Source organism: Poromitra crassiceps (genome assembly GCF_964638095.1).
Source record: "Poromitra crassiceps genome assembly, chromosome: 15".
Lineage (NCBI taxonomy): Eukaryota > Metazoa > Chordata > Actinopteri > Beryciformes > Melamphaidae > Poromitra > Poromitra crassiceps.
Window position 1 is genome coordinate 32,034,172 of NC_139634.1, and position 15,387 is coordinate 32,049,558.

Consider the following 15,387-nt stretch of genomic DNA (forward strand, 5'->3'; position numbering starts at 1 on the left):
GTATCAATCAATGAGGGCAAACAAGGTGGGTAAACTACTCACCTTGGATAGTTTAACCACCTCTGTATTTATCACTACACCCCTGATTACAATTGATGGCAACTGTGCAATTCTCTATAGTCATGCAAAGGTAATGAAAATAGCTGACCATTTAGTGATGAATACAGATAACAGATAAACAACAGATAAATAAGATGAATAGGCTACTTAATAGTTAACTTGCTCCTGAAATCTGGCACCTCTTAGCCTTCACAAGTGCATCACATTGGATTGAAGGACTTCTCAGTGTAACCTTCACACTTTGCAAAGTCATCCTTTGGGACCTGATTGGACCCTTTTGGGGGGCCGGATTTGGCCCCCGGGCCGCATGTTGGACACCCCTGATTTATAGTAAGTAAGGGAAGTACAGTATCTGGTCTCCAAGTCTCCATTGCAGAAGTGAAACAGGCCAGTTCAGCTACATAATTATATACGCAGCGGCACTGTCGCAGTAGCACTCAAGACTGACAACGATAAGAAGCAAGGTGGTAGAAGGAAGGAAAGACGGTACCATGCTGGGCGAAGGATTTATCAGGGTGCTGCCATACAGGGAGGAGAGCTGGATCGTCTCTGCTACCAAGATGCACGGAACACAGACACCTTTCAACGGAGTTCCCCCTGGATCAAACTCAAGTCCACACACACTTTCAACAGCACAAGGTAAGGAGCCATTATGCTATTACCCCCATCCAAATGTAATATATATCAGAAACTACTGGCTGATGTAATGTGAGGTCTAACTTATATGACATATGAACATATGAACTGTAACTTGACGCAATCCCGATCCCCTTGGTCCCTCGGATAGAAATATAAATGATTTCCTCATTTGTCACATGTCATATTAATCTTAACAATGATTTTCTACCATATACCAAAAGGGGGAAAAAATCAGTAATCCGTTTGTTTTTTTAAGAAACAGGTCCGAATAAGGAAGAACTAGGCCCCACCCGAAGCCAGGGACGGAGTGTAGTGTCTGAGACTGTTGTTGGTGTCTCAATCCCTGGCAGTTCACCAGTCTTCACCCTGGACCCTAACCTGTCAGTAAGCCTAGGCTCCTGTAGTCTCCTGCAACATTATCCAGACCTGCGCCTGGGGCAGGAGACGGGGGAGCTGGCTGGGTCACCCAGCCCACTGAGAAGCAGCATTCCTGGGTACGGATCTTCAGCTCACTCCCCTCTCTCTGGAGCTCCCTCTCATTCAGTACCCATTAACCACCAGCAGCAGCAGCAAGGGGACCTGGGATCTTCAGTACCTGACCAGGGTTATCTGGTTATGGGGTCCAGTGTAACCACCAGCCTGGATCTGCCTTGGTCAGGACTGGAGCCTATGTCTAACTCTGTGCTAAACGGGCTTTTGGACAAGCAGCTGGAAGAAGTGTACCTCCAGCATCTGACGGACAGCCTGGCCCGATGCCACTCCCATCTGGGGAATAGCCTCCTGCACGGTCTGGTACCCCCGCCCCAGCCGAGCAGCCAGCAGCAGGGACCAGACTCACTGGAGGCTGGGCTGGAAGACGGGCCGGCAGGGGAGGGGGGCAAGAAGAGGAGTTATCTGAGTACACTGAACTTAGCTCCCTGCTCATCCAACTTCAGCTCCCCTGTGCTACGCATTTCAGAGGCTGAGAGTGCTCATCTGTAGTAACACACTACACACTTTGCACACACACACACACACACACACACACACACACACACACACACACACACACACCTGGGACTTAATACAAATTCAGTTAAATAATTCAAAACATGCTTTCTGCTGTAGTTTCTGTCCTATTTGGTTTCCAAATGTGTTCATTTACTGTCTTGTAGAAATTATGCTTCATATTTACTTGCTCACATATGCCATCTGCTGTTGTAATTTTGGTACTGCATCATCCTGAATTTGCCTGTTATAACCTACATTAGAATTTTATTGTACTGTATTCACATGTATAAGTGATAAATGATAAGTGGTACACTATTGAATATATTAAACACAACTGTCATCTAGTCTAAGCTTGTGCTGCATATTGAAGAATCCGTTGTAAATAGAGATGACATAGAGATTAACACCTCTGAGCCTGAAGCACTGATCCAAAGGATTACAAATTAAATAATCATTAAATCACAAATAGTTGTGTTAGCCTCCTAATGAACAAATTAAGATCCCCCCCTATTCTGGCATTTCTAGAAGCTTTCCCAATTTTAACTTAGGAAATGTTACGTTGGGCCTTAAGGTGGTTGCCAAATATCATCTCACACAGTGGGATAGGGGATATATAAACGAAATGGCTGCTAATAGGCTAGTATCTGTGAAATTGCATAAGTCAAGTCAAGTCAAGTCAAATTTTATTTATATAGCACCTTTCATACACAAAGGCAATTCAAGGTGCTTTACAAAAAAATAATCGAAAAAACAAGCAGCAAAGCAATGCACATATAAAAAACACATAAAAAACACAGCCGACAGTTTTAGTTAAAATATATACTCAAATTAACAAACATGAAACATTATTTCTGTTTTAAATAAGTTACAAGGCATTCTTCAGTATTATTATTACATGTACAGTCCATTTGTTGGAAATGTACAGGAAAAATCTTTTTAAAATTACAGGCCGAGAGAGGCAGTAGTTTAGTAGCAGTTAAAAGCAAGAGTAAACATAAAGGTCTTTAGCTTGGATTTAAAAATAGGCAGAGTAGGGGCAGATCTAATGTGTTCAGGGAGTTTGTTCCAGTTATGAGAGGCATAGTGGGAGAACGCGGCTTCACCATGTTTAGATTTGGTCCTTGGGACAATTAGTAGACCAGTGCCTGAAGATCTCAGGGATCTGGATGGTTCATAGTGTAGAAGCATTTCAGAGATGTAGTGTGGGCCTGACCCGTTGAGAGATTTGTAAACTATTAGCAGAATTTTAAAGTCTATTCTAAGATTTACTGGCAGCCAATGCAGGGATTTGAGAACTGGTGTAATGTGTTCAGCTTTCTTGGTTCTTGTTAGAACTCTAGCAGCCGCATTCTGAATGAGCTGAAGTTGTTTAACAGCTTTTTTGGGAAGACCATTGAAAAGACTGTTGCAGTAGTCTAGCCTGCTAGAAATGAAAGCATGAATTAGTTTTTCAAGATCTTGTTTGGACATATAGCCTCTAATCCTTGCTATATTTTTTAGATGATAGAAGGCAGATTTTCTTATAAGCTTGATGTGGGAGTTGAAATTTAGATCAGAGTCAATAATAATGCCAAGATTTTTTACCTGGTCCTTTGGCTTCAGAGATAGGGATTCGAGGTGAGCAGTAACTTTGAGCCTATCTTCTTTTTTGCCGAAGACAATTATCTCTGTTTTGTCTTTATTAAGTTGGAGAAAATTCTGGCACATCCAATCATTAATTTGCGCAAGGCACTGACACAGTGACTCTATGGGGGCATAGTCATCCGATGAGAGGGCTATGTAGAGTTGGGTGTCATCTGCATAGCTATGATAAGCTATTTTGTTTTTTTGCATAATTAGGCCCAGAGAGAGCATATAAAGGTTAAACAGGACAGGACCTAAAATTGATCCTTGGGGTACCCCACATGTCATTTTGGTTTGGTCAGATGTGTAGTTGCCAATGGAGACAAAGTAGTTCCTGTCTTGCAGATAAGATCTGAACCACTCTAGGACCGTGCCGGAAAGCCCGACCCAGTTTTCCAGTCTGTCCAATAGAATTTCGTGGTCAACCGTATCAAAGGCAGCGCTGAGGTCTAGTAACACTAAGATTGAGATTTTACCTGAATCAGTGTTCATTCGGATGTCATTTATAACTCTGATAAGCGCAGTTTCGGTGCTATGATGGGGTCGGAAGCCTGATTGGAAAGGATCTAGGAGGTCATTGGAGGATAGAAAGGTATTGAGTTGTTGGTAGACAGTTTTTTCGAGTATTTTGCTAATAAAGGGAAGATTTGATATTGGTCTGTAATTGCTGATTATAGAGGGGTCGAGGCTACGCTTCTTTAGCAAGGGCTTAACAACTGCAGTTTTTAGAGATTTTGGGAAAATGCCTGTAAGAAGAGAGGTATTAATTATCTTCAGTATGTCGGTCGCCAGGCAACTGTAGACATTTTTTAGAAAGCTTGTTGGCAGGGTGTCTAGGCAACACGATGAGGATTTAAGGCCTCGTATCGTTTCTTCTAGTTTCTTGTGGTCAATGACATTGAACTGAGTCATGTTAATTAAGCACCTATTCTGTGGGTGCGGCGGAGCCACATTTGTTCTTGATGTGGAAATAGTTAGTCTGATATTTATAATTTTATCCCTAAAGAAGGTCGCAAATTCATTGCATTTGACATTGGATAGAAGATCAGGGGCAATTTGTGGGGGGGGGTTTGTCAGCCTGTCAACAGTGGCAAAAAGAGTGCGAGCGTCATTGGTGTTTTTGCTGATAATGTCGGATAAAAGTAAAGGTTTGCAACAGGAGTGTATACCGAATGTGCTGACACAAATATACACAAATACCTGTGGATTTGAATTGATGGTATAACTGAATATGAATTCATACAGACAAGTAGCAGTCAGAGCAATTTTCGTATGACAATGGATCAAGCTGAAGTAAGTATGGGAGAACTTGGGTTTTTGTGCTCTAATTTCTCAGCTTCATGACAAAAGCTGTGGCACATTCACATCAGCAGCTCCAGGTCTAAAGAGAGGAGGATGGTAGGCCTAATAGATACTCTTCATCTGGGGACATTGCACCCTGTAGGAAAAAGTACACATTGCATTGAGTGGACAAATGGGGTTATAGAGGACTTTTAAGAAGCTTTGTCTAAAACAGTCCAGATGTGTCCTATGGCAGTAGGGTGTAAAATGAGGGGGGGGGGGTTGAATTACTGTGATGTTACAGTTGATTTTTCAATTAATGAAAGGTTTAATCAGGACTCGATTTCGATCAAGATGTCAGTTTTATTGTTGTTTTTAAGAAAAAATATGGCAGGTATGATCCCTAGAGAAAATTCTCTTTGTGAAAAAGGCTCACTTTGAGTGAATGAAGGTGACGTGTTTGTTACTGTGGAGATGGTTTCCCCTTCCACGGCCATCACTGAAGAGTCCATTACATCACTTCAATCTGAAATGCTCCAAAGCTGTTCAGCAGCCACAATAGTCTGGTTTTCCTTGTAGGCTCTTGGGTGTTTTTTATTTGATGTATTCATCTCCCATGGATAAATTCCCTTTTCTCCCTTTTGTTGATTCAATTTTTTATCAGATTGACACTTGCAAATGATCTGAAAACAAAGAAATGATGACCCTAATCCTATAAATTCCTGCCGTACACAAGGCCAACATTAAAAACTGTGATTGTCAACTGAAATCTGTCAAACACAGAAACCCTGATCAAACTGTTTTCCATCTTTTTTCCCACAGATGAATATATTCGTCTATCCAAAATCATGACCTTTATATCAATATACCACTGATTCCATGCTGCCCCATATTATATTTAGTTAGTATAATACTTATTTGTTACAATCACCACAATAGAAAACTAAGAATATTCCTCAATTTTGATCATAGGCGAGGAAGCATTTGGTCATAAAAAGTACTGTGTTGTTCTTTGTGTTGGCCCTCAGGACATCACTGAGACTGTTTTACCACCCACCAGTCTATCAGATAAACCCACCCAGCTGGTCAACCTGCTCCCTGTGTGTCTATAGGCCTGGGAAAGAGGCAGAGGGCACTGTTCTCTCTACATCTCCCTAACCTACCCCAAAGACAATGTCCCAGCAACATGCTGGATCTATAACACCACTTTCCAGAGGGCTGTGTCTTCTTTTTTTTCAATATTCTATTTTCAATTTTATAGAACAGTACACAAACAAAACAAATGAACATTCTTCTGGACAGGTACAACAACAGAATACCCCCACATTCACCAGGCCTTAGTTTATCCATCAGAGACAGTGCATTGGTTGAATGAGAGGTACTTTTTGAGGATGAGGTGAACACCACAGAAAACAATACCTTTCTTGCTCTGAAACCCCCCTCCCTCTGTTGTATGGTTACACAGAAAATAAATTAAAACGGAAACATGCATGGTGACCATAAGCTTATTCTTTATGCAAGCCCTAACCATGACCATGACATTAAGAAGATGTATTGAGGCATTTACAGAAAATATCATAGGGAGCATAATACTAATTATTTTTGTTTATTGATATAGGCTTGCAAAGATACAAAGAAATTATTGTCCTGGTCACAAAGCCTGTTTGGCCAGAAGAGAAGATGATTTTCTTTGGGGTCGTTGTCGGAGAAGGAAACACAAATCTGTCATTGTGTCTATTTATAATAAAGCTATTAGTATTTCTGTAATTGCTCTTGCTTTATTCGCTGTATATTTGTCATGGTTCATAATTTCAAACATAAGCTATCCAACGCAGCATTCAGATGACAAAGCGAAAGCGTGTTCAAAAGTTGTCCACTCTGAAATGCACTGTGCTGCAGAATGGCTGAGTTTCAGCGTGGCTTTCTCATTATTTCTCCCCTTGAAAACAGCTTTTAGACAAGGACAATTTCCCTTCAATCTGTTCCCTTGGACTAGCAAAACATTCAACATCTTTCCAAAAGCAGCAACAGATTTATAACTGAAGACAAGTCAATATTTTCACATGCCATCTGTTTAAAATCTTAGAAATAAATAGGCGTCTTACAGTAAGCCTGCACAGACAGCATATTTTAGTGTTGATAGCCAATTTGCAATGTGAATGATTTAGGGTACTCTCTTCATTTTGTGTAAACAACAACAGCAGCAATTCTAACTAGTTTACAGCTCACCTTAACCATGACAATTGCATAGTAGATTGCAAGTTCATTAACATTCTCATTATCTACATTGGTGAACACTGAATTTGATACAGTAATAACATTTTCCCCAAAAGGCAGGGATGTCTTGGGTGCAAAACCAAATCCTCTTGTGCCACAATAAATGTCTTTATTTGATAACATTAGCAATTAAACATATATACAGTTTTTGTAAAAAAAAATCCATACTAGCCTATATTCTCCAATAAATCTACATCTTATATTGTTTTCTTTGTCTATTAAAGTATTATAAACAGTATACAGTATTGTAAACAGTATTGACTTTTACTTAAAGCCATTGTCCCCACGGGATTCAACAGTACACAACTAGGCTACTGTAAATCATTACTCTTATACTGTAAAAAGTAATGTATTATTGTAACTTGCTTATTTGATTGAAATTAAGTATATTACTTCTGAGCCAAACCTCAGTACTCCTTTCAAGTACCCAATAAGCTACAACAGAACACATTATCTCAAGGAACAAAGCGTATATACTATACTGTACGTTTGAAGGAAACTTGTGAAACCTTTGAGCTCACGATGTACATCGCAGAATCACTTTCAAGGGCAGGTTATTTCAAACTATCTGAACCGATGCAAGTCTAACCTTTTGATGGTAGGTGTTTACTTCTTATGTTTGTGTATGTGTGTGTGATGATCAGTTGGTCACGTTATTTGTTGTGAGTTATCATTGGTCGGATTAACTGTCGGTCTAAAACCCTTATGTTACTGTTGTGTTAATTCAGGAGCAGTCATCGTTTAGATTGGCTGTCAATCAAAGTCACCCTTTTGAGTGATTGGACTCAAGCAGGTGATTGGGCTGTGATTGGTTGAGACCTGGCTGAGAGGGCGGCCCTTACCGAGCTGTCGGCCATCATTTCCCCAGGAAGCGAGGAGAGCGGGAGATGATTGAGAGAACAGAGAGATATGAAACACACAGGTGGTGGATTGAGGACAACCACGCTCCTTGAGCGGGGGCGGGGCATGGCGAAATGAGTTTTTGCCATGTGGACTGTGATGGAGATATTATGAATGAACTAATGACTCTTTGTCTGTTTCCCCTTGAACGGAACCCAGTGGATGTCTATATAGCTGTGTACTGTATGTCTGAACCCGATCGAGGATTCTTCCAAGCCAAGAGGTCGGACAGCGATTCGGCACAGGGAGAAGCGGCGTGGGTCAACGCAGAGGACGATACCAGCCAGAACTACGACCAGGTAGAGCCAGCTGCCCTCGTGCTAAGCTATTATCAATGCTAACTCCAGCCCAAACCAATGTACATTTCTAGTTTGCGGTTGCTGGTTTTTGAAAGTGGTAACCTGTCTAGACAACAAGGCAAAATTAATATAAGAGATCACATAAACACTTTCAAAGCCCCACCGTAACAGTGTGTGTGTGTGTGTGTGTGTGTGTGTGTGTGTGTGTGTGTGTGTGTGTGTGTGTGTGTGTGTGCGTGCGTGCGCGTGCGTGCGTGCTTGTGTGTTTGTGTGTGTGTGTGTGTGTGTGTGTGTGTGTGTGTGCGCGCCTGTGTGTGTGTGTGTGTGTGTGTGTGTGTGTGTGTGTGTGTGTGTGTGTGTGTGTGTGTGTTGCATGCCCCTTGAGCTCATTACTGCTGGTTGGGTATCATTGCTAGCTCAGGGATTCCTGTGCACATTAGTGGTTGCATGAGTTGCGGCTGGGTTGAATGTTTGGTGTGCGTGTGTGTGTATGTGTGTGTGTGTGTGTGTGTGTGTGTGTGTGTGTGTGTGTGTGTGTGTGTGTGTGTGTGTGTGTGTGCGCGTGCGTGCGTGCGTGCGTGCGTGTGTGTGTGTGTGTGTGTGTGTGTGTGTGTGTGCAAGCGCTCGCCATCCCCCTATCTCTATAACCCCTCTCCTATTCTTTCTCCTGTCACCCCCAGCATGGCTACAGGATGGGTGGACTGTGGACTCGTGCTCTGCTGCTCTGTGCAGGTCTGTTGGGATGTCCCGGCCTGACTGGGACATCTGAGGTCCCGCAGCCCCACAACCAGACCCCCGAGCTGGGCTTCAACAGCAGCGATGGCACCCCGTTTCTGGATCTGCCCATGGCCTTCAGCGTGGACTACCACCATGTGCAGGCACCGTTTGAGATCGTGCTGTGGATCATGCTGGCCTCACTGGCCAAGCTGGGTGAGCCTCTGCTATTCCTCAACTCATACATGACAAACCAATGATTAGATGTTAGTGAGGCAGTTAGATGTTACAAGAAGACTTATTTTAATTTGTGCAATTAAACTGGAATTGTTTGACTCATGTTGTGTATGCAACTGGGTAGGTTACTTTGAAAATGTATCCCATTAGTTACTAATTACTTTTTCTTTAAAATTGTAATCAGTGACGAAATCAAAGGATTTTCCAAACTCAGTCATCTATTATGATTAATTTCAGTGTACCATAATAAGGTGATGTAGGGGGGGGTGAGTGAATAAATTATACAATGATACAAGTTCAGGAAACTAATTTCAGATTTGCGTCCAAATAAACTTGGCACTATCTAAATGGCCCTCTGAATTTCTCACCTTCACTTTAAAAGTGTTCACTGAATTAACATTAGAACTTTAGCACTTTAGCACTTCTTGCGTGCTACGCATGCTTGATTCCTAGGGTGGAGACTCTGGACTGAGAGACAGACACTGCCCACCCACCTAGGCACCATCGTGCAACTGTGCGCCATCGGCTCATACCAGGAAGGCATCACTGATGACTAAGCAATTGCTCGAGTGACATCACTGATGACATCACTGATGACATCACAATTGCTCAAGTGACATCACTGATGACATCACTTCCATCACAAATCGTGACAGACAACGCTCGGATAGACACCGCCCACTTAGCCAATTTTAACTAAGATATTATCAGAATACATACCGGTACTTAACTTAAGATATTACATGTTTTTGTATTTAGAATATGCTGCTACAAGTCTACAAGTATTACATTACTACCCAACTCTGCGTGCGCATGTGTGTGTGCGTGTGTGTGTGTGTGTGTGTGTGTGTGTGTGTGTGTGTGTGTGTGTGTGTGTGAGTGTGTGAGTGTGTGTGCATGTGCGTGCAGCGGGCACCTTAAAAAGTCATGATGCTGCTGCTGAAATCTTTCTGTGAGCAATCTAGGTATCAATATTGGCAATATAATTGTTAAATGTCCTTGTTTCTGTCCTATCTCCTACCACCTCTGTCTGTCTGTCTGTCTGTCTGTCTGTCTGTCTGTCTGTCTCTATTCCCACCCTTAGGTTTTCATTGGTCAGGTCGAGTTCCGGCGGTAGTCCCAGAGAGCTGTCTCCTCATCATGGTCGGCCTGCTGGTGGGAGGAGTTATTTACGGTGTCCGCCACTCCGCCCCGCCCACTCTCAGTGCCGATGCTTTCTTCCTCTTCCTGCTCCCACCCATCGTCTTGGACGCGGGTTACTTCCTGCCGGGGCGGCTGTTTTTCGAGAACCTTGGCACCATCCTCTGGTAGGTGGACTGTCAATGTGTTTATTTGTTTATGTGTGTGTGTCTATGTGCATGCAGAAATTAAGAGTTGGACCTAGTTGATTAAATTGTATAGCCACAAAATTGGTGAGATGATCATTTACATTTTAAACCAGCATTTTAAGCATTTAGTGGATTTTTTTTTAGATGGACTTGCAGAGGCTGAGTCAATATGATTCCCGTATTTGGCTATGCAGTTGAGCCTGATGCCTCTCTCCAGGTATGCGGTGCTAGGAACACTATGGAACGTGCTGGGCATCGGCCTGTCTCTGTATGGCGTGTGTCTGCTGGCCCACGGCTCTCTGGGAGACATCTCTCTGCTGCACTGCCTGCTCTTTGGCTCGCTGATCGCCGCCGTGGACCCGGTGGCCGTGCTCTCCGTCTTCCAGGAGATCCACGTCAACGAACAGCTACACATCTTGGTGTTCGGGGAGTCGCTGCTCAACGACGCCGTCACTGTGGTGAGATGGTGTGTGTGTGTGTTCGGTAGAGAAAGCTCCTTCGAGTATGAAGGGTTTCTCCATTTCCAGTTCAACTAATTAACTCTTGACCTCCACTTCTTTCTCTTTGTCCCAGGTGCTATACAAGCTGTTTGAGTCCTTCCTCCGGCTGCCGTCGGTGTCCGGGCTGGATGTGCTGCTGGGCGGGTGCAGGGTGGTGGTGGTGGGTCTGGGTGGCCTGTTGGTGGGCCTGTTCTTCGGCCTGCTGGCGGCCCTCACCTCGCGGTTCACCTCCAGAGCCCAGGTCATCGCCCCACTCTTCGTCTTCCTCTATTCCTATCTGTCCTACTTGACCTCCGAGATGCTCCACCTCTCTGGTATCATGGCGTGAGTGATGCCGCAACACAGCTTCAATTATGCTTTCCAATACTGATCAGCTGGGTTCCACGAAACTGTTCACACTCCCAACTTATCACATACTGACGTTTGGTCACTCAGGACCCCTTGGCATTACTTTCTAACGCACTGAGTAGCCCTTTTTGCCATTTTTCAACATGCAGGGGAGTCCAATAAACTTCTATGGAACTCCCACAACATCTTAAAAATCGATGCCACAAGAGTGTGAGGATTCATTAAAACCGTGGCCAGTAAGGGTGCAGGGGTTGGGGTGACGGGCATAAGCGTTTGTCTTTGATGCCGACATTTGGGGTTCGATTCCCAGCGTATTCAAAGTACATTTCAAACGTGAGCCACATTTAATGTTTTTCTTTGTTATTTAAGCCTAACCCAAACCATTTCTCGAACCTAACCTTAACCAAGTTCTTTGTTACCTAACCATAACCATAATAATAACACAAGTTGTGGCTTCAAAGAATGGCGAAAAAGATGCTATCAAAAAATGATGAAAAAAGGTGGCATCAAAAGGGGTAGGCTACCTAGTGTGTTATATAGTCACACCAAGGGGGGTCCTGACAGACGTGTTTGACAAATTGGGAGTGAGAATGTGTTGGTTCCACAGGTAGCCTACAGAGTCAAACTGGTCATTATCTCATATCTTGGCCTGTCTTCCCCTCTCCCCCCTCTCAGCATTGTGACCTGTGCCGTGACCATGAAGCAGTATGTGGAGGCCAACGTGTCGGAGCGCAGCAACACCAGCATCCAGTACTTCCTGAAGATGTGGAGCAGCGTGAGTGAGACCCTGATCTTCATCTTCCTGGGCGTGTCCACCATCCAGGACGTCCACATGTGGAGCTGGACCTTCGTCTGCTCCACTCTGCTGCTCTGCCTCGTCTGGAGGGCCACAGGTACGTGACATAGGGCTTTCAAACACATCTACTCTTGGCCACCTAGCACGTCTACCAGAGCAGTTAGAGTTTAAAAGTGCCTTGCTTAAGGGCACATTGCTGAAATCTAAGAAGAGAGCAGTCTCTCACCCTGATTTTCCCTGGTCACTGCAGTTGAGGAAATCAGGACTCAGCTGAGGTTAGGAGTGTCAAAGACTAATACATATTATGTGTTGCTTATGTAGGCATTAGTATACAAATCAGAGCATGTCTAACAAGTAGCCCAGTGCAGTTGAAGTTATAGTGTGAAACAAACAAGAACCTAGCTACGCAGTTCACCTTGAAACAGATAACTTGTAGCAGTGAATGACCAGTATAAAGAAGGAACGTGAAGTACAAAGCATAATGTGTGACTCTGACCAATTGTAACTGAAGATTCAAGGCTGAGTGATTGGGTCTTAAACCATCAAAGAGTAACGGTTAAAGGTAGCCTGCATATGATTCAAACAGGTTAAAGGGGAATTTTACTCTTTCACATTGTCTAGTGACAAGCTCACAGTCGCTATTCCCACCAACACAGTTCTCATATGGCAGAAAAATCAACTCATTCCCCTCCTGTCAAGGCGTTCTGTTGCTGACTGCTGTGGTGAACAAGCTCCGGAGGAACGTCGTGACATTTAGGGATCAGTTCATCATCGCCTATGGTGGCCTGAGAGGGGCAATCTGCTTCTCCCTGGTCTTCCTCATTGATGACTTCCCAAAGAAGAGACTCTTCATCACGACAACTATTGTGGTCATCCTCTTCACCGTGTTTGTACAGGTTAGGACAAGAATATCACATGTGACATTTGAGGAAAAGATCACTTCCTCCATTTCATGTGGTAGTTTTTGTATTTGTTTTGCTATTGGTTGTTGTTTTATATGGTATTTTTCTGTTCTTTTTGGCGGGTGTGGTCCTGGTTTCCAGGGGATGACCATAAAGCCGCTAGTGGAGCTGCTGGAGGTGAAGAGGAAGAAGAGAGCACTGCCTACTGTCAGTGAAGAGATCCACAGCAGGGTGAGAAGATACTACGAGGAATACTACAGTGATGGAGAGGGCCAGGAATTTGACCTTCATGGAATAGCCTACACCACATTTTGGGGAGGTTGACCTGTGGTCAGTCAGTAATGAGAATATATAGACACCAAAATCATTCATGTGTCCCCAGGGAATCATTTGCTAAGGTGCCGCATGCCAACTCCTTAGATAACTGTTTAGGGGTAAGCTTTTGTTAGTTGATGATGTTATTTCTTGTTATATTTGATGGAAATTGTACTGTATCACTCTCATACACAAACCTACCAGATGTAGCCTACTGTGTATCATTTAAAATTGTGTACCATTTAGCTCTGCTACAAGTTCTCATTTTCTCACTTTTGGGATAACGCTTGTTGCCAACTGTCTCTCGACACAGCTAGAGTGTTAACATGGATCAGCTGTGCAATGATCTACTGGCGGAACATGGTTGATGTTGTGTTTATAGTTCTCATCACTTACAGTTAAATTGGCCAAGGGCCAATCTCACAAAAACTTGGTGAACCAAGTGTTCAAGGAAGTAACAAAAGAGGGAATCATATGCAAAAGTCATAAGTAAAAGTTATAATAAAACAGTGATACTCAACCCGAGGCTCTAGAGCCACCTGCAGCTCCTTTATGGGTAGTTGTGGCTCTTTTAAGTCCTACTTAAAATAAATAAATAAATAAAAATCGAATCACAGAACCAGGAGAGTGGGAGGGTCGACATGAGTCACGACTCTTCAGAAGTGGCCACCTTTATATCTTGTCAAGGTACTTTCCTTGTTATAAGCTAGGCAACCACAATGATTAACTGCTACCCCTGCCTGTATAGTACCTCCACGTGTACTCCAGTTTGGGAAAACTCTTCTGGGAAATATATAGAAATTAAAACTTAAATCTCCTCATCAACAGCCTTATTCTAATCTAAGTACACCCCTAAGTGTAAATATTCTGTTTGTTTCCAGCTCATAGATCACCTGCTAGCAGGGATAGAGGATGTGGTCGGCTACTGGGGACAGCACTACTGGAAAGACAAGTTAGTTTTACTTTCATGTTCTGTATGCGTTTTCCCCTTAAATTCTGCTGATAATGACAAGACCTCAACTTACCAGCAGATGGCAGCAAAACCAGATTCTAACGTTTCAAATCATTTCCAGAGTCAGGCCTCATCATAACAATGTTGAGGGATTAACTGTGATGTATTTCGTGTGTGTGTGAGAGAGGTTTGAGCAGTTCAACAGGAAGTACCTTCGTCGCTTCCTGATCCGCGAGGATCACCAGGCTCGCTCCAGCATCCTCCGAGTCTACCAGGAGCTGGAGAGAAGGGAGCAGAGGGGAGAGGAGGAGGGGTCGTCTGCGTGAGAAAACATTCCTCTTTCTAAATCAATGTTTCTCAAAGTAGTGTTCAAGGACCTCCAGGTGTGCCTTGAATGAGTACTAGGTTCCCAGAAATGGTCCCTAACCCAACTGACCCAAATTAGATTTTAAGAATTCCTGACAGCTACATTTGCATCTATGTGGTATGGAACAAGTTTGGTATGGAAAACGTCTGAGAATGTCTGCTCAAAGTGACTTTGTCCATTACCATTCCCCTTCTTTCTAACCTCAATGAATCCGATTGAAACCCGATGCAATGTCTCACACTTTCTGAACTAATTCCTTGGATAAATGAGAAAAGTCTTGTCTCCATGTCCACCCCTCTCCTCAGAGTGGACCAGCGTTCCCAGAGCCGTCCCCTCCTGCCAGAAGAGATGGACAGCATCAGGCGCATCCTCTCCCGAAACCTTCACAACTTCAACAACAAGGTAAACTCGGAGGTTTGCTTTGTGTGTGACCAGATGGTTTGTTTTCACGTAACCATCTGGGAACAAGTCGGTCGGGGAAACCGTTTCAAAGCGCGGCCACTTAGGAAAAAAAAACCTGGCTAGTGATTGGATGAACCATCTGTCTATCACGGGCTCGCTTTCGCTGGCGTCACACTAAAGTCCGCCCATAGCTGCCTCATAGGATGCTGATTGGTGTGAACCACTGGTGGTTCGGATTCAAACCAATAGATTGGAGCGTGGCAAGATGGATTTGTCGTGTGATCCTGATCTCATGATCTTGTGTGAAACCAGCTGCCTCACAAGATGATCTGTTTTCACCAAACCAACCACTTTAGTAGCAATATAATCTGTATTTGTTATCATCAAAGCAGAGCATGTTTATTACGGCCTACAGTTGTTCTGAAGATTATTTCTTATTATTTCTATGTTTTCCTTA

At 43.5% G+C, this 15,387-nt stretch overlaps 2 protein-coding genes across 2 annotated transcripts in view; both read left to right on the forward strand.

Annotated features, from left to right (window-relative positions):
• The first annotated feature begins 523 nt into the window (after positions 1-523).
• LOC310789709 (uncharacterized protein) lies at positions 524-1,946 on the forward strand. The gene is made up of 2 exons (XM_083651370.1): positions 524-699; positions 962-1,946. The coding sequence occupies exons 1-2, from the start codon at positions 552-554 to the stop codon at positions 1,678-1,680; spliced, it is 867 nt and encodes a 288-aa protein (XP_083507496.1). The 5' UTR covers positions 524-551; the 3' UTR covers positions 1,681-1,946.
• A 6,815-nt stretch (positions 1,947-8,761) lies between these two features.
• The window catches only part of LOC310790184 (sodium/hydrogen exchanger 2-like), a gene marked incomplete at both ends in the record, with an annotated part of 7,400 nt that continues 774 nt past the window's right edge, over positions 8,762-15,387 (forward strand). The window contains 10 exons of the mRNA XM_083651860.1: positions 8,762-8,999; positions 10,105-10,327; positions 10,566-10,806; positions 10,922-11,172; positions 11,872-12,089; positions 12,692-12,888; positions 13,036-13,125; positions 14,091-14,161; positions 14,349-14,483; positions 14,834-14,930. Of these exons, the coding sequence (XP_083507986.1) occupies positions 8,762-8,999; positions 10,105-10,327; positions 10,566-10,806; positions 10,922-11,172; positions 11,872-12,089; positions 12,692-12,888; positions 13,036-13,125; positions 14,091-14,161; positions 14,349-14,483; positions 14,834-14,930 (1,761 nt within the window). The remainder of the gene's footprint in view (positions 9,000-10,104; positions 10,328-10,565; positions 10,807-10,921; positions 11,173-11,871; positions 12,090-12,691; positions 12,889-13,035; positions 13,126-14,090; positions 14,162-14,348; positions 14,484-14,833; positions 14,931-15,387) is intronic.